At 37.9% G+C, this 24,657-nt stretch overlaps 1 protein-coding gene across 2 annotated transcripts in view; it reads left to right on the plus strand.

Annotated features, from left to right (window-relative positions):
- Positions 1-24,657, plus strand: part of necab2 (N-terminal EF-hand calcium binding protein 2) — a 428,558-nt gene that overhangs the window by 134,957 nt on the left and 268,944 nt on the right. For both annotated transcript variants that reach the window (XM_039763074.1, XM_039763073.1), the window contains exon 3: positions 10,764-10,872. In XM_039763074.1, coding sequence (XP_039619008.1) covers positions 10,764-10,872 — 109 coding nt within the window. The remainder of the gene's footprint in view (positions 1-10,763; positions 10,873-24,657) is intronic.

A 24,657-nucleotide genomic window follows, 5' to 3' on the forward strand; every position in this document is an offset into this window, starting at 1 on the left:
TCTGACTCCTCTCGATGCGGAGGAGCAGCGGCTCTACCCTGAACCCCTCCCGGATGACTGAGCTTCTCACCTTATCATTTAAGGGAAAGCCCAGACACCCTGCGGAGGAAACTCATTTCAGCCACTTGTATTTGCAATCTCATTCTTTCAGTCACTACCCGTAGCTCATGACCATAGGTGATGGTAGGAACATAGATCAACTGGTAAATTGAGAGCTTTGTCTTATGGCTCAGCTCCTTTTTCACCACAACAGACCGACGCAGAGCCCGCAGCACTGCGGATGCCGCACCGATCCGCCTGTTGATCTCCCGCTCCATTCTTCCCTCACTCGTGAACAAGACCCCAAGATACATGAACTCCTCCACTTGGGGCAGGATCTCGCCTCCAGCCCTAAGAGGGCACTCCACCCTTTTTTGGCTGAGGGCCATGGTCTCGGATTTGGAGATGCTGATTCCCATCCCAGCCGCTTCACACTCAGCTGCAAACCGATCCAGAGAGAGTTGAGGATCACGGCCTGATGAAGCAAACAGGACAGATCAATCTCCTTCTATTTTGTCATCTCCGTCTTCTATTAAGCCTGACACTCTATCATAATATACTGTACATTACTATATTCACAATATGCATATAGGGTGTCTCAGAAATTTATATTGAATTATCAGACTTCGATTTTAAAGTCCATTGTCCTAGCCAATACACCATACTGCCTGCTAAGAAGTGAGAACAGTTTAGCAGATAACTGCAGTGCTGCTTGAGCAATAGATGATCTTTGTTACATCAGTCAGATAACATGTATGACATAATTTCAAGTGCGAGACCAGGGTTCAGTATAAGGCAGGATGTTAAAGGAAAATCCAAACAATGTAAGAACATTAAACTAATTCACATTGAAATTAATTTAAAATCATTAACTAAAATAGTGTTTTGATTAGCACTCACTATTCACAAAATCTAACCATAGATGAGTAGAGGTGCAAGATATCAGTGCAAGATATGTCATTATGTGTTCCCACTTTCCTCAATGCTTCTCCATTTAAACTGCATTTCTCTCTCTCTGTCTCTCGTTCTACTCTATAGTGTTCACATAACAATATTCTTGAATTTATTTAATCGAGTTTAAGATCACAGTGGGCACAAGACAGGAGACAGTTGTGTGTAGAGTGCCAGTTCATCACAGGGCCCAAACATGTAAAGTGTTCTAACTAGCATTTCACTCAGGAGACAGGAGGAAAATCCGTGCCGACACAGGGAGAATATTGAAGATTAGTGCAGGGAACTCAAACCCAGGATGCTGTCTATATGAGGTCATCGTGTCATTGTACTGAACACATTTTTTACTTTTCGTCTAGTATTAATAAAATATTGAATAGTTTAAATATGACACTTCCAAACGTGAAAAAGTGGATACTATTGACTATTTCAACATATTTGAACAGGCAAACATTAGATCTTCATGCAAACAGTGCCTACAGATAAAGGTGATATACTTGAATAAAATCACAAGAAAAATTAGCTTTTTCAATCATTTATTCAGCAAAAATGTCAATAGATGTAATGGTTTACTAGGAAGAAATAAGTACAATCCTGGCCTCAGAAGCTGGCATTTTCCGTTTAGCAGAAATTACTTCTTATAGACGTTTTGCATGACTGCTGCTCCCAGTCTCTGAGATTGACTCTGTGAATTTTTTGACCATTCCTGCATGCTAAATTCCTCCAGTGGCAAGATATCTAAGGGTTCCTTTGCAAGTGCTGCCCATTTCAAATCCCCCCACAACTTTTCAATGGGGATAAAATTAGGGCTTTGACTAGGCCAGTCAATAATTCTCCCATTTCTTACTTTTGAGCTATTCATTGGTGGATTTGATAGTGTGCTGTCTATTGTTACCATTTTGAAATGTTCCAACAATCCTATGATGAAATTTTGGGGTTCTTGGAGACTTCTTTTAGCATCAAATGGTCAACTCTTGGAGTTAATTTGCTGGGCCAGCCAGAACGGCACAAATTAGAAGTCATATGAAATGTACACCACTTGTAGATGATTTCCTTAAAGTAGAATGGTTAAGTTTAGATAATGTGGTGGTCTTTTTAAATCCTTTGGCAGGCTCATAGGCATCCACAACCTTCTTTCCTGAGCGAGCTCTTTTGATCTTGGCATAATGATACCACGTACATCAATAGCAAAGCGAGCACCAGACCCTAGATATTTGAGTTTTCAATAGGTAAAGGTTCACCTGCATACTACATAAGTAGATTGAAATCATTGGCATCTAATCAGGAACACCTGATTCTAATCTGAAGTGGTGATAAATGTAGGAATGTACAGTACTTACTTTTTTCTTGTGACAAATATGCATTTGTTGCTCATTTAGATTATGAGAATGAACAGACCATGTCAGTTTATGTGTCATTTGTTCAAGTATATCTCCCTTACTGCTTGCTTTGAGATATAATGTTTGAAAAAGTCAACTGTTTCCATGGAGTGTAGTTACTTCTTCACACAACTGTACACAAATACAAGCTGTCTCTCTATGTCTCGCTTCCTTTGTGTGTGTCTCTCTCTCTCTCTTTATTTAGTGTCTGTTGTAAATTGGGTCATCTCCCCCTCTCACTCACTTGCTCAGTTTAAATACAGAGCCCCCGTTGAATACCTAGGTGATCCACAGCACGAGCAGGAAATGGGATTTTTTTTCCCCTTTGAGATCTGACCCCTGTAGTCACCAACTCTTCAATAATTTACAGAAGCCATGAAAAAGTATGAAAATTCTGCTTGAGCTCCTCTTTGCTTCTTCTACTTGCTCACAGCCTTCCACTAACTGTAACAAGGTTCTGCCACATTCAAGCCACGCCATACTGCTCAAATACCTAATTATTACTTTGTTTTTAGTTTCCCTTCAGCAGTGTGCTGAGAGCAGTCTCCAGCCTTTTCAGTTTCTCTTGATAAATGTCTATCCAGATGTAAGGTGACTAACGGCAGAGAGTACTCGTATGTAGTCATGTATGTGCATGTAGTGGCCAAGGCATTTCATTCAAGAGCTAATTGCATACTTGTAATAATCCACTAAATTATAATCAGGTCTTCTCTTAGAAGTGGTTCACTATCACTGCAATCTTGTCAACTATATTTGTCTGTTTTAATTATAGAAAGCTAATATGACTAACATCCATCCTAAACCATACCCTGAAATTTTTTGGGTAACTGCTACATGTTTTCCTTATTTTGACATTATTGTTAGATGTAAAGATGTAGCCAGAGTAAGAATGGAGCTGACTGTTACATAATTGTGTAAGTATAGTGACTGCATATCTCTTTGAGGATTTATTACTTTTAATGAATGTTATTGTGTTATCATTTTGATTGTTCTAGTATTTCTCTCATTATTGTCATTTTTGTTTAATAATTATATTTATGTTTTCCTGCAGTGCCATTTTGTTTGTTGTTTACTGGCTTGTCTTCATTTTGGTTTTGGTTTCTCATGACTGCAGTCATGATTTTATTGGTTGCCATGGGTGTTGCTAGCATTCTACTTAACACTGATATGCATGATGTCAGAGCACCATAACAATTTAAGGTGGCAGTGTGTGTCACTTGATGTCTAATGTTTTGGATTCTTTGTTAAAAACCAAAGCAAAGTTTGTAATTTTTCTTTAGTTAGGGAACTGAGTTCTATTAATGGGGCTAGGAGATGAAGTGAAGGCAAAATACATGTGAGGGTCAATACCAGAGAGAAAAAATATCTTTGAAATGAACCACAAAATAATAAAACAAAAATCAGAAGATGAGTGAAAAAACATTAATGGAAACACAGAAATTTGTGAAAATCTACAAACATGGGATAAGTAACATATAAAACAATATAATTTTTAGGTGGAGTATTCCTTTAAATACCCTGACGTTCCTTGTGTTTTGTGGGTGGATGCCTAGGAGGTGGAGCCACCATGACATCACAACTACTGAGTCATCTCATTGGCTATTTAACGAGAGTTGAAATTTTCAGAAGCAGGAGAACATTGTTTGTGAAAGGAGCTTGAGGAGTACTGCTGTGTTTGTTGTACATTCTGTTTTTCTTTCTTTTATTTTGCTTATGTTTCTGGTATTCTCTTTTGGATTGTGAATTTGGACTTGTTTGCCTAGGATTGTTTTTAGGCAACTACTTTTTGCCTATTTTTTTTTCTCTTTTGAGCATTTTACTTGTATGAATCTGATTATTCTGATAAAACCTTAAAGATGCCCTGTTCATAAAAGCTGAAGATATGAAATTATCTATCTTCTTGCAGTGGTTTTGATTTTTTTGTTATTTTTGAGGTCTGCTAGGCCAGAAGCCTGCAGTTAACAGTTTTGAAACTAGCTAGATTTGGGGTGAGTCTCCATGGGCAGGCTGCTTAGGTTGTGGCCCTGCCATTATGATCCTGTTAGGATACCTCAGACTTAGTTCCTGTGTTCGGGACTTCTAATCACAGCACAAAGCCAAAAGTTAACAAAATCCCAAGTACCAAAAGCAAAAATTCCAAACCGAAAAATCTAAAACTCATAATGGGAACAAAAGAAGAGCTAAAAAAGACAGTAGGAAACTATTAATGCCACAGCACAGAGGCTAAAGCAGCAAATATCTAATATAGGATTCTCAGGTAACTGCGGTGACAAGGAAGGCTTGTTGAAATACAGACCAAGGGCCTTCGCACAAAAATGTTGCATTTGCCTGTTTCCACAATCACATCGCAATATATAAAAACTATACTATATATATTATTGGAAATCTCGACGGTGGGGTGTGTCAAGAGAGCAGAGGATTAATGGGATACAGCTTCCAGCCCTGGAGGAGAGTTATAGCACACGCTGCCTCAAGAAAGCCACCAGCATCTGCATGGATTCCACTCAGCCATGCACACAGTCTATTTGAACTTCACCCATCTGGCAAACACTTCAGAGCTTTTCATGCACGGACCTCAAGGCTCAGAAACAGTTTCACCCCAAGAGTTTTAAACGCACTCAATCAGTCCATCAAGTGCTCCATTAGAGCTGTTCATACTCATAATTATATTTATTACCTCACTGTGAACTTGCACTACAACTATAATATTACACAACCTGAACCACTTCATGAACCATTTGCACTATATGCACATGTATGTTGTAATTATGTTTTCATATTGTATATTTTTCATTGTTTTTTTAATTATATTATTATTATTATTATTATTATTGTTGTTGTTGTTGTTGTTGTTGTTGTTATTATTTTGGACTGATGGGCCTTTAAATAGGAAAATTTCCAGTTAGAGAGCAAATTATTGGAGAGTGAAGTATTACAATGGATATTTCACCAAGGACAATGTGAAAGGCACTTTACAGAGCAAACTTAATTACAGTGCAATATCAAATATGTAAACTGATCAATAAACTAAAATTAATATAGTAAATTCAAATAAATTACTAAAAAAATGAAATGTGAAATACCAGGCGACAACAGCTAATGGTGAAGACCAATTTTAACAACAATTGCCATTTAAAAATGAAACATGATCACAATTTAAGACATATGCTAATTGGGAAAATGAGAAAAGCATGTATTACACAAGAAAACTGATTAAGGCAACAACAGCAGGTGTCAGAATCACCAAAGTGTCAAAAAAAATCAAACTGTGCAAAATTAAATGGGAAAAAGACTAAAGGAAAACTGGTCAAGGGAACATGTGGTCAAAGTTCCCAAATGCCTAATGCAACGCTGTTTAGAATAAATGAAGTGTACGTAACCAGAGATGTTACAAGAAGCATTTTAAAGTAGGGAAGCCAACAAAGTTTAAATGAGTCTCAGGTAATGGCTGAATAAATTGACTGCTATGCAAAGAAAAACACAGTTGGGCAACAGCTTTTGCCAAGTGCAAGATTTGACAAGGCTAATGGATAAGTTGTAATCTTTCTTTATGTAAAGCACAGGTTTTGTAAAGGGACACATTAATACAACTGCTTGTGTGTATAATGCTGACATCACTGAAATTCCTTGCCATCTTTGACTCAAACAAAATCAATTTTCTACTGACTGGTTATTGTCTTATATTCAACAAAATCTCATTTTCCAGGGTATTAATAATAAATTCTATTAATGCTTCAAGGCTTTGATACCCAAAATCACTTTGCCAGAAGGCTGTTTCGATAGAAACATCTCCTGCAACTGATTGATCAAATGTTTAAGGGTTTAGTTTTACAAAGGCAGCTTTTCAAGATAGATAGAAGATTATATAAAGAATGCTTTAAAAATATTTCTTGTGTCTTTAATAAGGTGAGAATATTCACTGAATTGCATTCAGGTCAATGCCTGCCTCCCCGTTTCCTCTGTTTGTGCTACAGTCAAGCCTGTGTAACGTGCTATGCTCCTGGGCATCACTGAGCAAAGCTAGCTGACCACCACACTTGTGTCATTCGCAGTTCAGTAACTGCTAGAAAGCTTCTGGTTCAGATGATGAGTCCTTTTGTGACTGTAAGCCAGTACACGTCTCCTTTTGTCCATAGTCAAGTCTATGGTCTAAGGAAGCTCTCTTTCCAAATGCCAGCATATTATCTCAAAGCCAAAGTATTTGGGACATCACCTTGTGACCTTTGTAGAGGGCTGCATGTTATGGTACATGGACTTCTAGTTGAAACAGCAGTACAGGCAGGATGACCCTAAAGCCGCAAGCACCAAATTCAGTTCCATAAGGAATTCTTTGTCAGCAGGTTTTCATGCAATCTGCTCAGCTTTTCATGCTATGTAAATCAGTTCTTCAAGATTTAATTGAACTTCTTTTCTTAATTAGGTTTCTGTTTAACATTTTTTCTATTATATATATATATATATATAATAGAAAATATATATATATAAAGAGAGAGAGAGAGAGGGCGGCACGGTGGCGCAATGGTAGCGCTGCTGCCTCGTAGTTAGGTGATCTGGATTCGCTTCATGGGTCCTCACTGCATGGATTTCCTCTGGGTGCTTCAGTTTCCTCCCACAGTCCAAAGACATGCAGGTTAGGTGAACTGGCGATCCTAAATTGTCCCTGGTGTATGTGTGTGTGTATGTGTGCCCCATGGTGGCGCCCTTCCCAGGGTTTGTTTCCTGCCTTGCGCCCTGTGTTGGCTGGGATTGGCTCCAGCAGACCCCCGTGACCCTGTAGTTAGGATATAGCGGGTTGGATAATAGATGGATGGATGGATGGATATATATATAGGGTGAAAAATGCACATCACTTTTTCAATGTCAGACAATAAAAGTTCTAATGTTCATAGGAAAGGTAATTCAGTGTGGCTCCTGCTGTTGCTGCCTTATGGACCCAGTGTCTTTGGTTCGAATCCCACACCTGGTCATTGTTCATGTCGAGTTTTCTTGTCCTTCCCATATGGGTTTTACTCCCATGTCCCCAAACAATGCTGAGTAGGTTGACTGGTGACTCTTAAATCAGCTATGTGGGTTTGCATGATTTGAGCCATTTGGGGGAATGTTTCCTGTCCAGGAGTGGTGCCCAGTCCTTCCAAAATAGACTCCAGCTCCACCATAACCCTGAAAAGGATTATGATGTGCTATGTTATGATTTAAAAGCTTGTTCTCCAAGCTGAATTTAATCTCTTTGGATAGAACAAATTAGACGTCAGAGGTGCAGAAAAAAGACATGAATTGAAATTGTGCGAGAGATCTCACATACTCAAAGATATCTTAGTTGGGCTGATTTCCAGTTCCAAATTGTCCCCTGTTCAGGTGTGCACATGGGTGAATCATGTGATGGACTTGAATATTCTCATTTTCTTGCCTTGCACCCTTACCTGCCAGGGTAGATGTGTATCCCCAATAACCCTGAATTTAATAAGACTGAAAACGGGATGTAATGTAAACCATTGAAAGTCTTGGAATTTTTGTGTTGCTTTCTTTTAAATATTTTGTAGTATATCAATGAGTTCATAGTGTCATTATTGTCACATGTACAGAAATAATGATTAATTCCTTTATTAATTAAATAATAATTAATTCCTTATTTATTTCTGTGGAAATATGTTTCACAAAAGATAGAAGACCATCCAGTCCGTCAAGTTACCCATCAGATGAAATGTCCCAGTACTTCATCCAGATGCTTTTTCAAATGGCTTTTCCCCTCACCTTCATGCCCTGGTAGTTTATTCTAGATTCCCATGATCCTTTAGTTCTTCAGGTGTTGTTGAGTATGAGATTCACAATTAGACAGAAAGAATTTTAATCACTCAGGTTTTTAACTCAGTTTGGAGACTTTGATTAGATCTCCCATAGACTTCTCTATTCAAGACTAAATAGGTTCAGCTCCCTTACCTTGTGAGGGTGGACTTTAGTCCTCGGAGGATTTCAACACACAGTGTGTAACACTGCTGTATCTTTTTTCGGTTACAGATGTACATCTGCTCGTTTTTACTGTTTGGCCATATGTTTGGCCCTGGCCACACATCAGAAATACAGTTAACTCTCAAAACTGTTGTGCATGTCACTGTTGTGAAGTGTAGAATACAACACTACATGCCTACAAAAACAAACAAAATGTCTTCTCAGGTTGCCCTGCAGTGCTGTGTATATACAGGTAGACCCAGAGACTCAGTGCTGTCAATAACACATATTGAGGGAGAAACAAGGCAGACATTTTTTTTTACTCTGGCATTTGTCTACTTGTTCACGTGAATATGAACAGATATGGAATGTGATAAATGTAGCTCTACATTACAGTACACCTAAATACACCTTGGAGCTTGTAGATACAACCATCATATAGAGCAATGTAAAGAGAACTGCAAAAAATGCATTTGTTGTTTGGTCATTTCATTTTGTCCTTCCAGTGGATCAGGTTTTGTGAACATTTAATCAATCTGTCCATTTTCTAAACTTGCTTATACAGTGCAGGGTTACAGGGAAGCTACAGTGGAGCCTATACAAGCAAGGCAGGAAAAATCTCTGTACAGGGTGCCAGCACATCACAGGTTCAACACACACACTTAAATATTAGGGACCAATTTGGCATCATCAGTTCAACTAACCTGCATGTCTGTGGATTGTGGGAGGAAACTGGAGTTCCCTGAAGAAACCCATAGAAAAAAAAATGCAAACTCCACATAGAGTAGACCTGGAATATGAAAAACAATTTCCTTGTTGCAAGATAGCATTACTACCATGACATTGCCGAGAAGCCCTAAACGTTTTATATGTATAAATGTTTGTATATTTTGAATACTTACCAGGATGGTATGATGACACAGTAGTTAGCCCTGCTGCCTCACTACTTCAAGGCCCTGTTATAGTAGTCTTCTAGATTAATGAACGGGTGCATGGATAGTCTATCATCATCTATCATTGTCCTTACTGCTCAGGCTGGACATCCCATATGCATGGCAGATGACAGTAAAAAGTCTATATTACCTTTTTTGCAGAATGCCATAATATAGTCAGTTTTTATTAGATATTCTGCCTTTAACAGAAAGCAACATTGCTAAGAGGTATATACAGCAATTAGCATTAAACATCAGAGGAAACTGCATGGGGGCCAACGATAAATGGAGAGTCAGAATCCACATGAGTCTGCATCCTCTAGTAAAACCGGAAGTCATTATGGCTGGAAATGGACATACAGTAATGGGCTTTGTCTTTTTAAATGTAAATTGAGGCATGAACTGCCATTAGGAGCTACTTTTATCTCACCTTAATGGCGAGGTCCCTAACAATCCATTAGCACATCCAAAGAGACCATATGAGTGCTGTTCTTTTTTGTTGCTTTTTTTGTTTTTTCTTTTTTATTTTATGATCTTACTAGAGTTCAGTTTTGCTAATGCAATGATTAAACTTCAAAAAATATTTTTTACATGTTTGTTGTAGACCACACTAAAAGTAACATTTGGACTTGGATGTTAACTTCAGACTGTTAGATACAATACAATACAATACAGTTTATTTTTGTATAGCCCAAAATCACACATGAAGTGCTGCAATGAGCTTTAACAGGCCCTGCCTCTTGACAGCCCCCCAGCCTTGACTCTCTGAGAAGACAAGGAAAAACTCCAAAAAAAAAAACCTTGTAGGGAAAATTGGAAGAAACCTTGGGAAAGATAGTTCAAAGAGAGACCCCCTTTCCAGGTAGGTTGGGCGTGCAGTGGGTGTCAAAAGAAGAGGGTCAATACAATACAATACACAGAACAGAACAAATCAGAACAAATTGGCTTGAACCAAAGTCCCTTTTTGGAGGTTGTGGAACCTAGGCACAAGGAAAATAGGGTGATAGCAGAAAATCAAGTGTTCATCCCTTGATTATTCTTAATCTGATCCAATATCTCCCATATCCTAGCAGCAATCATGTAAATTTGACTGAAGATTCTAAACTAGATGATGTAAGTCAGTAAGTAACGATTTGCACTTTCTCCAAGGCCTTGTGCTTAGTGCTGTTATTCAGTCTCCAGCTCCCAACAACCTACCAATTAGGGTAAGAGGACTCAATAAATGGATGAACATGGATGTCAGTCTTTTAATGTTTTATACATTTCAAAAAATATTAAAAAATGTATTTTTGTACATTAAATTGGTTTTCTCATCCCTATAGAGTGGAAAGAAATATATAAAATGACTCTTGATTCATTCACCCATAAAAAAATCCAAAATACTTAAGTCTGTATCACAGTTTGTTTAATGACTTGATGTTGGGAATTTGTGCAGCCATTTTACTTGTAATTCGTTGTATTTCATCTTTTTACAGCACTGCGTCTCTTACTGTTTTCCTCTTTTGGTTCCTTTCAGATGATGGAAAGTTGTCCCTGGATGAGTTTCAGGCATTCTTCTCTGATGGAACTCTCAACGAACAGGAGCTGGAGAAGCTTTTTCACACTATCGACTCTGACAACACCAAGTAAATTCTACATTTCTTTTTCACTTCCAGCATGACTTGAATGGATTTACTAAGTTGTAGATGTTTTCTTGACTGCTGTATCATACTTACAGTATCTCTAAAGCACGTGCATATTTAGGGTAGATTGATTGAGGAGAAAAGCATTGATCCTTTTTGATGATCCCCATTATGGCTGACACATGACACTTCGCACTCTTTCTGCACTATTTAGCTTAGTTTATATTCAGCTTTTTATTGACTTTTACTTGGGAATGGGTGCGATTTGGGCATAGGAAAAGCACAGCTTTATCAGGGTTAAAAACACGAAGAACAAAAACATTTTTCAGGCATTTAAAAAAAAAACATTTCAGCAATGATTCCATGGAAAACAATGATGCAGGCCTAATATGAAGGGCATGTGCCCTTTTGTTTCACACATCTTTGCTGTCCACTAGTTTAACCTTGATATAAACACTTGGGTAAGGTGGCAAACTGAACAACACTTTCTAACCCTAAAAAGCCGTTGTCTCGCCTTCTCCATTTCCACAGCTGACTCACTGTAGCTCAGCTTTCCGTAAATGTCCTAATCCTCTATTTATTAACTAGCTGTACTGATTTTTATCCAAAGTTCAGTTTTCATTGAGATATCTCAAATAGAATGTGTTGCATATCTTTTGAAATTCAAAAAATTCCAATTTAAAATAGAGCAACAAATTGTGCAACCTTAATTACTGATTTATTTACTCTTTCCAATTTACCTAAAGAGATGTTATTTTTACTAAAACATTTTCCTCTGTTACACATCTGATAGCCATTTTCAACAGCCAAACAAATCTCCAGTTCAAGAGACTGAAATGGCCACAAAGTCATGCAGGCTGGTGAACTTCCACATAGTGTATATTTTAACTGTTCATTAGGTACTTTGGGATTAAGAAATATGAACCATAATTGGAAACAACCAACTACTAACTTTAGTATTTCAATCAGTGCCATTTTTACATTACATATTACATGCATGCTACTGTTATCAAAACTTTTTCATCGACAGGTATATTTGGGTATGGTTTGTCAAATGCTGTTGTCAAGTGTTTTGTGAATTCTACTAACACATTGCATTATATCATCACAGTTTGAATTAGGTTCACTATTAGAAATATATTTAATAAACAAAGATGTGATTTGACTATTTAATTAAATAAAATTAAAAATGCTCCAACTGTCAAGACAGTTAAACAAATCCCTGATTACTTCTGAATGTTATACAATGCGCTCATTTTATGACTTACTCTGTTCCCCTCATTATTTGTGTGTTGTACTCTAGTATAATATTTTCTAAATCGACCATAAATACATTTCTTGTCATGTGAATAGCCCTCATGAAGCCTGGTCTCATCCAGCTCTGACATTTTGCCTGCCATTTGCTCTGCTCTTTAAATTGCCAACCTTGCTGCCACAGCTAACGTGTATCTTTAAGCGCTAGTGAGCATGAATGTACTGGCAGAAAATGTCAAAGTCTTTCAGCTTTTCATCGACCCCAGTCAAACACAAACTTGTACAATCAAAGGACAGCCAATATTATAAAGAGTGCATTAGTGCCTGCAGAGCGAATGTTTGGAAATCATTGTGTTATGGCTTTTCATGCAGAGCTCCTCATTAAAAAGCTCAATGGATTTCCTCATGCACACTTAGGCAAATCAGAAACCCAAAGGTTTTACACAACATGGAGAGGGGGAGGTGGAGTGAAAAGATGATTCAAAGATAGCAAAATATTTTCCAAATTCTATTAAAGTTTTTTCTCCATTAAGGAACTAGAGGTCTTTGTGACAGTTTCAAGTTAAATGTTTCTCATTTGAAATGTGATGGAGAACCACAGAAGAAAGCTTTTTATTGATCAAAATTACTTAAAACACCAATCCATTAATTTTCATTTCAAATAACGGCAAGTGAGCAAATTTAATACATTAAACCGGCGGTTCTCAATCTGTGGGGCGAAGTAACCGAAAAGGCGGCGCAAAGATGTGAAAAAAAGAAAACAAGAATTGAAACTATGAAAAATACATCTATTGAAACCAAAACAAATTAACTTAAGCTACTATCTGATACTAGACAAATGAATATAGAGTTAGATAAATGTTGATAAAAGTTAAGTAGGTATAATAAAACTTGTAGCGGTGTATCAGCAGCAACAAATATAGGAATACATTTTATTAGGGTTTCAAAGAAACATTAGGGGGGCGTGATTAAAACTGTTATGAAAACTTGGGTCGCAAATACTTAGAGGTTGAGAAACACTGCATTAAACATTGGAACAGGCACTGTTGCTTTGGTGCCAAGGGTGAAACTCTCCCAGTATGGAACACAAGACTGAGGCTGAGTTGTCACAATCTGCTAAAGTTACCTAATAATCGGCAGTCAAGTAGACAATTTCCCAAAATAAGGAGTTTATTATTCTGCAGTTAAGAGTACGTTATTCCAAGTATTTTCTTGGCCATGAGTCACGCTGGCTGGCAAACCTAAATTCATGAGACTGGTCCTTAGAAGACTGGCGTCCTTCAATATCTTCAATAAGATGCTGCAGATGTTCTATCAGAGGGTTGTGGCAAGTGCCCTCTTCTACACGGTGGTGTGCTGGGGAGGCAGCTCCTGTTAATTATGTAGAATCCACTGCATCCACTGAACAGTATCATCTCTAGACAGAAGAGCAGCTTCAGCGACAGACTGCTGTCACTGTCAGGACTGGATTAAGACGAAATTGGCCTGATGCTGCAGTGCAAAAAATGCCTATTTTTTCTCAGCATTGGTGCATGTGCATTCGACACTCACCATACATGTGCACTCAGACAGACCAAGGAGCCTTAATTGCTTGCGAAGCAACCAGCCAGCCTTTATTAAACATAAATAATAATAACGATGTAGTATCATGAAAACTCAAGATTAACATCAAACTATGTAACATCAACATTCAATAGTAATTGTCTGAAAAGTGCACTTAATGCAGAAAACCTAACAATGAAATACACACAATTTCACAATTCCTTTATGAAACAGAGTAAGAAAAAATGAATTTGCAGAGACATTGGGTCAAAATGACTCAGTTCAGGCTCTTGAGGGTAAAAATTTGTCCATGATTTAAATTTCATAATAGACCAGAATCCTGTTGAGGATTTAAAAAATTCTAAACATTCATGCCGGGCCCACGGGCTGGCTTTTAAATTTACCTTTACAGGTAACCTTTTAAATAGCCATCGATTTTTACTGTACAACTAACTTACAAGGTGAAAAATTTACTATGTGGCATGTACCGAACAATAATATAGTGGCAAGAATCCCCAAGATATTGCAAAAAACACAGCTAGATTACTAAGTAAATAAACTGTTTAACGTAAAATTGATAGCATTAACTTGAAATCTTCGGTTAACAATAAACACAACGATGTTATAGTTATGTCACAGTGCAAAGAACAATGGTAACTGTATAATTAGTAACACTGTGTCTAGGCGTCCAAAAGTCGGACTCCAAATTTCATTCTAAGAATTATTTTGAGGTTAATATAGCAAAGGAAAACTGTTCAGCTTCTGGAAAATTCTCGTCTGTTTTCATCTGGGCCTATTTCAGGAATGGGCCTAATGCTGCAGCATCAATAGCACCCACCTTAATCCAGCCCTGGTCACTGTCCAGCTCCACTGACAGACTGAGGAGATCGTTCCTACCCCACAATATGCGACTCTTCAGTTCCACCTGGGGGGGGGTAAACATTAACATTATAGAAAGTTATTGTCTGTTTTACCTGCATGTTTATCACTCTTTAATTTAATATTGTTTTTTATCAGTATGCTCCTGTTGGATTATGTGAATTTCCCTTTGGGATTAATAAAGTATCTATCTATCTATCTATCTATCTATCTATCTATCTATCTATCTATCTATCTATCTATCTAGGTGTTCTTCAAATGTATGGCACCTCTGAATAGGCCTAGTGTGAGTGAGTGACACCCCATCTGGGTTGTTTCCAATTTTGCACACCATGCTGCCATAATACGGTCCAATCTCCGCAAACCTAAAATACTGTAGATTAAGCAGATTCAGATGAAGACTTTTCAGGATTCCAAAGTATACATCATACTTTACTGGGCTTTACAGGTTTACAGGCCTAATATATTCTGTTCAATTTTATTCATGTTCTTCTTATTAAATGCTATTCAATAATTACAAATATAGCATGAATAAACAAAATGTGACATTAACACCAAAAATAATATTGAAACATAAACAAGGAAAAATCATGCAGTATATTTGAAAGCATACTTTTGCCACAAGCACTCTGGAGTTCTATCAGAACCTTGTTATAGATGCCAAGGAGATAAAACATGTTGAAGAGGGAGCTTTCTTAACAAAATAAGACAATGCATTGTGTAAAGAATGTATAAAAGTACTGAATAATTAAACAGAAACATAACCTTAAATGCTCCATTGGGTTAAACTGACCCCAAAAGCGTCCCCCAGAGGATCCAGAGTGCATCCCATAACGCACTTCTAATTAGCTTGTTAATTTGGTGTTGTGCAATGTTATCACACTGCAGGATTTCTTGTCACTTGTACTGAGCCCGAGCCACCTGCAGTTTGTTATATCTTAAGTCTGTGGTTTCAAAAACAAAACTGTACCTACAAACAATATAAAATATGCTTTAAAGATACAGAGATACGTATAGGTCCTAAGTCAAGATTCCAACTGTCCTATGTCAGGCAGTTTCTAAAATGGGTAGAAGACATCTGAAAATAGGCCCATAATTTGTACCATAAGATTCACTTCAAGGCTGACCAAGTGCCATTAAGAACACAAAAATTAGTGAGAAAGCGTTTCTGGGCTGATTCCTGCCTTGCACCTGATAATGTAGAGGTGGATTCAGAGCCCCTTGACTTTACACTGAATTAAGTGCTCAAAAAGAGTGAGTGAATAAATGAATGAAGGAATTATATCTGATTCCAGCCTGTACCTATATGAGTTTGTTCACCAAGGATATGTGAAACTGTTTTCCTCTGTCAAAAAAATTTGAACGTAAACCGGCCCTCATCCTGTTACACCAGTAGATTATGATTTTTATAATCGCAAGTGCTGTTTTTCTGTTTCTTGAATGAATTGTACAGAAGGCTAGTACCTTTCCACATTACAAATGACCAAAGGCAGCCCAGGTAGTCCACCATAATTCACACAGTCACATTTGCTACTTCAGTATGTGCCATTTTAAGTGTTTGGACTCTGGGAGTAAACAGAAGTCTAAAGATAAAACACTTATAAACACCATGAGAGCACCACTCACAAAGTCAACTAGAAGTCTAATAATAAATTCCATCAATAGATGATGCTCAAGATACATCATATACAGTATGAAATCTTATCAAAGAACACTACAGAGAACTGTCTCGATTATATAGTTACCACTGTGATGTATAGCCTCACTTCATGGTTTTGATCCCGTAGCCTTTCAGAGGTCTCACTGCTCTTCTTTTCCTTTTTGCACGGTCACACCCCATGTCCTTTAACACATGGTAATGCATTATGCTAGCATGGATAATGTTTGTATCATGGGATAAGCACCACCCTGAGGGCCACTAAACTGTCATCCTTTATTTTCCATTCCAGGGCATAAAATGGGAGCTGCCATACACCATTCTGCACCTATTGACTCAGTATATCTAGAAAGAGTGAAAATAAATCAGGCCTTGCTACTTCTCTTCTTGTCTTCTCAGTCTTTCAAGTGAAGGCAGCTATTTATGTGGCTAGACTATTACTGCACACCCCTGCGAGGAGTATGTTGTAAACCACGGCTGTGCATCTTGTTTGTTCAGTGGAAGAACTGGGAGGCTGTCTGGCACCCACACTTATTGTTACTGTCCACGTGCTTTGTGGGTCTGTGATCAGTGTATTTGGTCTCCATAGTGCAGGTGGACTCCTGTGGCTGTGTGTAATTAGCAATTGGGAAGCTTAGCTGCAGTAGCAGAGCTTCAGCTCATTATTGGAGCAATAAGAAGAGTTATAAATAGAGTTTGCTTCAGCTTTTCAAGCAGAGATGAATCAAATGAAGCTGAGAGTCTTGTCAGTGTGTAAAACCTGTGGGAAAGAAGGTAAAAGCATATTCATTTTGATAAAGAATTTCTTGCTTTTTCCAGAAAAGAAGGCACCCATAGTGCTCATTATGGATCATGCAGTAGGTAGTTAAAACAGAAAGATTTCAACACCTTGTACCTCGATTCTACTTTTGTAAACCAAAGTCCTTTTAAATGTTTAATGTCATACAGTTATTTTAAAGATGCCCAAAGCTTCCTTAGTATACCATAAGTAATGGTATTACGTATTTTAAGCAAAAACATTCCCTCTTTCCAGTAAGAGATCCTTTTGCTGCTGCCTTGATTGTCAGAAGCTCCTTGTTGCCTAATTTGCTTTGCATTGATTTTTAACAAGGTGGAAGAAAAATAGTGAGGGTGTGATGTGAAATCTAGGCCTTCCTCAAACCAGAACATGGAGATGCGCACTGACATAGGGGACTGGTATCCTCTTAGCTTCCCAGATTTTGGGAATTGCTGTGCAATATTTACAAAGAAGACTTCTGGATATGCAGTCTCATGAACATGGTAAAGCTTAATCTGCTAGGTTAGACCCAGCTAAGGTCTTCTTAGCTTGCCTTGATTGCTTCTGATTTTGCATAGAGGAGGAATAATGGAGCAAATAACTGGAAAGAAACAACCTTGTAGTCAGAATCCCAATTAGTCACTTGCGCCTAGGATGTTCTTCTTTAGCTCTACTAATTTAGACAGTTGCTTTCTGCATTCCTCATGGGATGCAAACTTGAGTTTGTGTCCATGAAGATGAGCCGTGTTGGGAGCCCAAGCAACCAGTTACATTGGTAATGTGACCTAAATTTGCCAAAGAGTGGTGGCAAGCGAAGTACCTCATTACAGAAGTTGATATTGTACAAGGTGTAACTATATCAGAACTCAAATGGAATGAGTCACTACAAAGAAGAGACAACCTCACCCAAGCCCAATTAGTCACTTGAGCAAAGTTAGCCCTCAGTTGGATTGACTAGCTTCCCATTTTCTGAGATCACATCCTGGAAGGCCAGTGGGGATGACATGTGTGGGGGCTACCACCCAAGCAGAGAGATCCCAATTATAATTGTTTCAATTCACATGAAAACACTGGACAAGCTTATGCTATGACACTAAAAGTGCTGAACAGCTTTAGCACAAGAAGGAGCATTTTCAGTTTGGAGAAAAGGCCATAAATATTCCTACAAATGTAAGGAGTTTGACAAATAAGAGGAGTCCATTCAGGTAAACTGATTAGCTAATAGCTAAGCTGTCTCAATATCTCACCCAGGTAGTTTGTAAAAGTTCCCCAGTTTTGTGCTTCAATTACATGACTTGGTAGTTTGCTCCACATTCTCTTGACCCTTTGTGTGAAGATGTGCTCCCTGGCTTCCATCTTAAATGAATTTTATTTATTTATTTATTTTAATTGATATATTTGAGTAATTTATTCAATATTTAATGGAAACTGTGTCACTGCATGAAATTATTCAATGCCTTTAAGAAACACTTACAGGTTTGGCAGCTGCCTATTTGCCAATTTTGAAAAATGTATGTAAACAATTGTGTTGTACCCTAATATTGTAAGCTGCCTTGGGTAATGTGGTCTGACAAGTACAGTATACAATAATAGTAATATGACATTGTTATTTTTGTTTCTGAATAGTGACTCTGGGTCATTGCCAGTTCTTGCATTGCATTTGGTGTTACTGTAATAGAGTAGAATGGTATACCAGTATTGAAAAAGTACAGAAAACCCCAATTTTTTAAATGTTACAGTGCAGCATTTTGTTAACACAAGTACTGAAAGTAAATGGCAGTGTTCAAGAACCTTCAGAGTTTGAGGAGCTCCAAGGGTAATCCCCATCCTGCTGCTTGATTCTTCAAATTACATCTAGCTCAAATTGAAGCCTCTTTGAACTTACACATTTATTTAAAAAACTCCAAGAGGGAAAACAGGGAGGTATGCATGTTTGTGGACTGGGAAAACAAAGCAGCTATGAGATAGGAGAGGTGGTGGATGAGGAGTTATCCATTATTTGCTTTGGTACTGGTAATGGCATCTGAAAGCTGATATTAATAACTAAGTCAAAATTCTAGTACCAATCCAATACTACACTGGAATAGTTCCTTTGTGAACCTAAAGATAAATAGGTCAATTCATGATTGATGAATAGATGGATGATATATATACACTGAGATATGATAACAGAAGTAGACAAAAGTGGTGTCTGTGCTGTCTTCTTCCTTCATTCCCAGGTCAAGTGTTATTCTTGATTCTTTATATTAGGGCCATACATTCCACTTACACTGGTAGTTATTGCTCACCAAACACTTCAGATTTATTGTTTATAGTGTTTTTCTTGGGATGTACAGCTGTTAATGTTTTTGTCTGTATTATTGTGATATTTCTCTCTACTCACCCTTATATAAAAGTGTTCTTAAAGTTGACAATTTGCATATGTTCAAAGAGAATCATGAGCATATATGAAAATAAGCATTATATCCTGGTGTACGTTAAAATAGTAAGGGTTACAGTTAGTCTTAGACCATGAAGGAGTTAATTAAGAAAGGCCACAATTATTTTTAACATAGAAGAGTGGACTGCCTGCACTTTTACTTGCTTTGTTTTAAATTTCTGTGAATCAAGGACTCTGTGTTCTTTAAAGGAGGTGAGCTTTTGTTTTAGGAATGCAGGTGCTGGGTCTTCTGCCTGACATTGATTAAACAAGTTTCTCTGAGCAGTCAAGGCTTAATTATGGCTTAAACACTATAGACAAGCTTTCATATTAGTGCATATATATATATATATATATATATATATATATATATATATATACTGTATATACACACACTAGAGGCTTTTGTCCCCTGCTCGTTTCACTTCCGAGAAGATCACATCTCAACCTAAGATTTTTTTATTATAATATATATTATAATAATATTTTTTATTATAATATATTTATATGTCTGTGTCTCTTTAAGAATAATAATAAAGTTACAGAAAATAAATCAGTTTTAAATTATGTAAAAATTAATTGTTAAAGGCCTGTACTGTTACTTCAAGTAGTCAAGCGGCACCACGCCAAGCTGTCTGCAGCTTAGCCCTTATCAGTGAAGCTGTATGCTGCCGCCTAACTGGCACAGCTGTCTATTACGTCAGCCTTAAGAGATGTTAATGCAACAAGTAAACATTAATTGAATTATTAATTAAGCGTTCCAGTTTTCACAGGTGGGTTCTACTGAGTCCAAAGTAGTGGTGAGAACTAATTAACTAAAGTCCCTCAATCTTTAACAGCTCAGGATGAAGGAGGAGTGACTAGGTGATGCTCACCTCCAGGAGGCAATATGTCCTTTGAGCCAAAGGGATTTTAATGAAGATACAGATAGTGAAGGGTAAAGAGTTATGAGAAAGTCTATGCCGGCAGGATATTGTTATGAGAATGTCTGCAACACCTGGTAATTGTTATGAGAAAAGTTGCTGAACGAGGTCATAATTATTAGAAACTCTGTAAAACAGATGATGGGAAATTGAGTGAAGAGGGGATATTTTGTGGTAAGAATTGTAATAGATACAAGATCGCTGTACTTGCGAATTACTCAAGTCATCTGAATTGAGCCTGAATCTGCTGCCTGTCTTGAGATTTCGAGTGCCTTCTTTGGGGCTGAGGGTGCACCTTAAGATTAACACACATATACATAGATATACGCATTATGGCATATGGCCTGGGTTGCATGGCAGGTATGCCTCTACACTGAAAGGACTAGGGAGGGAGCGTATCCAGAGCATTAACCCCCCTAGGAGTGCTAGGTGGCAGCCCCCTGGGTTGCAGCAGTGCCTTGGACTCTCGCAGGACTCCATGGGAGCTGGACATTGGTGCATCCATGTTGGGTTGCCATGGGCACCACCAGGGGGTGATGTAGCTGCTGCTGAGCCCTTAATTGAAACACTTCTGCCATACCCGGAAGTGCTGCAGAATTAGGTCAATGAGCACCTGGAGCACTTCTGGTTGCCTTATAGAAGGAGCCAGCAGCCACTACTCTGGGAGCCAGATACAGGTGGAAGAGGACGAAGCTTACCCAGAGGAGTAAAGGAAAAGACAGTTTTTGGTTTAGTGCTTTTAACTTGTGCTCTGACTGTGCTGTACCTGTGGGAAACTAAGGAAATCGTTTCCCAAGGGGAAAAAGGAAAAAAATAAAAATGTGTGTCCCAAGTCTGTCTGTGTCAGGTTTGGGCAGTGGTCCGCCCCATGGTGGTCCACAGCATACACACAGATCCTAATCAAAAAAGTACCGTATGAAAGACGTACACAAATACACATAACATGCACGCTATTCCCTAGCACTTTAACCCACACAAGTATGGTTTGAATAACACATGCACAGTCCACTTTCCCTAGTACTCCAAGAGACTTACTTATCATAGGCAGGAGAATGTACAATATCTTAGATATATCTAGACCTAAATATAAAATTTCGTCTCCAAGAATATATTCAGACATACAAAGGCTCAACATCCCTGGCTATTGGCCATTTATCCACCAGTGAATGTTTTACTTTAACACCCTGTTCATTATTGGACAGAGCTCTACATCCTGAGCTCGATAAACCTTGCAGCTTGGATGATATGGCATTTCTTCACTGCTACAGGTGCTCTAAGAAATTTACCTTATTACATCAATCACTCTAGATATGAAGACAAAGTATAAAAAGTTAAAAGAAATGTGGTATTTAATAAATAGCAATAATACCAGTAGAGAAATGCATAAAAGAAAATGTGGATAGCAAAGTTTGGACATATATATAGTCTTTAGAAAAAGGCTTACGAAAAAAAGATGTCGAAGGTGAATGTCCCTGGGCGGCATTGATCTAGCAATCAAAGTTGTTCATGAGACGCTTTAGCTGATGATCAAATGAAAATAGTTGCACATTGCTGGTGCCCTCTCCTGACATTATTCTGTCGCTCTCGCCATCTTCTGACGTTTGTCCTCTGTTGTCACGTTGTTTAGTCCATCATATGTATTTTAAAATTCCACCTGGGTTTTGCAACACGTGATTGTTACATACACCTGATTGGCTGGCTGTCAATATTATTGATGAATTTGCTCAGACTCTTTAATCTGTTTGTGTACATCCATTTTCCCAAAGAGTGAAGTTTTTGATGTATTAAGAATCTCCTGCCTCAAGCTGTAAACTAGAATCTCCTTCTGTTTGCAGGTTGTAAAGTAATCGGATAGAACTTGAAGCATCTGCATGTCTTCTGTAAAGCAATTTAGTCCTGGTGCCCATCTCTTAAGAGATGATAAAATCATCAATACATCTTGAGGTATCTCCTGAATTCATGCTCAGTTCAAGTAGATGTTACTGTGATTGATACTGGTACAATTCAGGAAAACAGATGTTAAACTGCCCATGCAAGTATCTTGTATTTAAGTTCATCTTGTTTGGCTTGAGCTAAATATAATGGAAATATACACACACAATTGCAGATTTTGCACATCACAACACTGGCTTACAGCTCTGTGAGCCATGTCACAATCAGTGAGAAGTGTGTAAATTTTTTCTATGTCCATATTTCTCTGGATATTCCAATTTTCATTCCACACCCTGAAGATGCATGTGTTAGCTGAAATGAAGAATTTAAATTTGCCTAATGTTTGTGCTTGATTGTGCACTTCCATGGAATTAGAACTCATTCCAGGCACCTAACTCCTAAGAGGAATTCTGCACCTGATCAAACATTGTTTCCAGAAGTCCAGTGATACCAAACTTTTTTGCCTTACTACTTTGGTTATATCTAAAGTGATTCAAGTCTTGCATGCTTTGTGCACTTTGCTGGGTGTCATTACTGCTGATGTAGTAGTCACTGCATGACATTAAAATTTCCTCTTCAGATCCCTACTTCAAGTCCATGTGCCTGCTTGGTGTCTTTTCACACTGTCAGAGTCCACAGGCACATGCCTGGCATCATATGCTGTATCAGTGGGCTTTTGTCGGAGTCTGAAGGGTGCAGCTGCTCAGTCATTTGAGCCAAATTTGACAGTTTTCTTTCAAGTCTCCTTTCAAACACAGATGTGTCTTTTTTAAATGTTATATTAAAGATCCTCCTACATTTTGATGGTTAAACAGAATCCTATTATGTATTTTTCTTTGCATAAATTTATGGGTAGCCTCAAATGTATTGCGTTTGGGTATTTGCTAACATATTTTCACACTCTGAAATATAACATTTAGACAGCACTTGGAGATTTATTATCAATTGTATTCTAAAAGCTTTACAAAAAGCACTGTGGTGAAGAGTAACTGGGCGCATCCCGTGGCCTAAATGGTGTATCGTACTCTGATAGGCTCCAGGAACTCATTTCCTTCTTCAGTTTAGAACCTTACATTGTAAAATAAACCATATTTTCAAAGATGAATTGAGCCGAACCTATTCAGATAAATAATGAAATGGACACTTAATTACATACTGTAATTGGAGACTAAAGGAAAGAAAAGATGAAAAACATTGAAGATAAAGAAGAAATGAAAGTATTTAGTTAGGGTAAAATCTAACTGTGTTGATGAAGGTATTGCCCTGCCAACCTATTAGAAGTGACTTTAAGAAATCCAGGAAGCATGGGAGCTGGTGTCTCGCAGTTCCAGTGTCTCTGCCTGCTCAGTACCTGTTTGGATTGGGCATATTCCCTCATGTCTGGGATGGATTTGTCTCCAGATATACTGTGTTTTCTCTCAGTACTATGCAGTCTAAATTCAGTCATTAATGTGGTCTTTTCTCTGTTATATTAATCAATAATGCCTGGGTTTTTCTTCAGGCACTCTGCTTAGCTTCTCACTTGCATTGCACCCTTCTGAAAACTGAAGAATGGGTGATCTGTTAGGCAATAATCTGTTTCCATACTACTTAGAAGAGTGTTTTTCAAAGTTATAACCCAATGTGGTGCACACACAACTAATTTTCCATTAGGATTTCCATTAGCATAGTAAGATTAAAATATCAGCACTTCCTAGTTATTATCAAAGATTGGTAGAGGTTTTTTCTGAAATAGACTGTCTCTAAGTCTATCTTCTGTAGATGTCTCCAGGCCACCTGACAAGGTAAGTGAACCTGAAGCTTTTGTGTCTGTTCAGTCAATGTACTGTATACTCCGTTCTTCTAAATTTAAAGAAGCTGAAGAATGTGGTTGTTCTACAGTCCAAATGTCTGCCACAGTAAATCTCTCTGTTTATACAGAGTCTGTGAAAGGTGTGTAGGGCACAAGTTGTGTTAATTACACTATGCAACACTATAAAGCTAAAAAGGTCAGAGAGTTTCTGATGTGGACAGCAGATCAGAAAACCATGGCGTGCTCAGCACAAAGGAGGCCGGAGATCCCTCCTGTGAGTGCTCAGCTGCACCAAACCCCAAGTCTTTGAAGCTCCAAGTCTGATTAGTCTCTGTGCATCTGTGTTTGTCTATTTGCTACATAATTCTATCAAGATAAGAGCAAATGTTTATTAAGATATGTATATTGTTTTAAATTACCAAAATATTATTTTTAGTTTGATACTTACATTTTTCTGTTTGGTGTTTTTCAAATAGGTTAACAAATATGGTTACATTAAATAAGACCCTTCAGACACTGTCTAGAAGTAATGCATCAAAATACACATGTATTAAAAAGAAGTAGATAAAGTCAAAGTGGATAACCTAGAATGGGATAGCAGGGAACAGGAGT

Source organism: Polypterus senegalus, chromosome 9 (genome assembly GCF_016835505.1).
Source record: "Polypterus senegalus isolate Bchr_013 chromosome 9, ASM1683550v1, whole genome shotgun sequence".
Classification (NCBI taxonomy): domain Eukaryota; kingdom Metazoa; phylum Chordata; class Cladistia; order Polypteriformes; family Polypteridae; genus Polypterus; species Polypterus senegalus.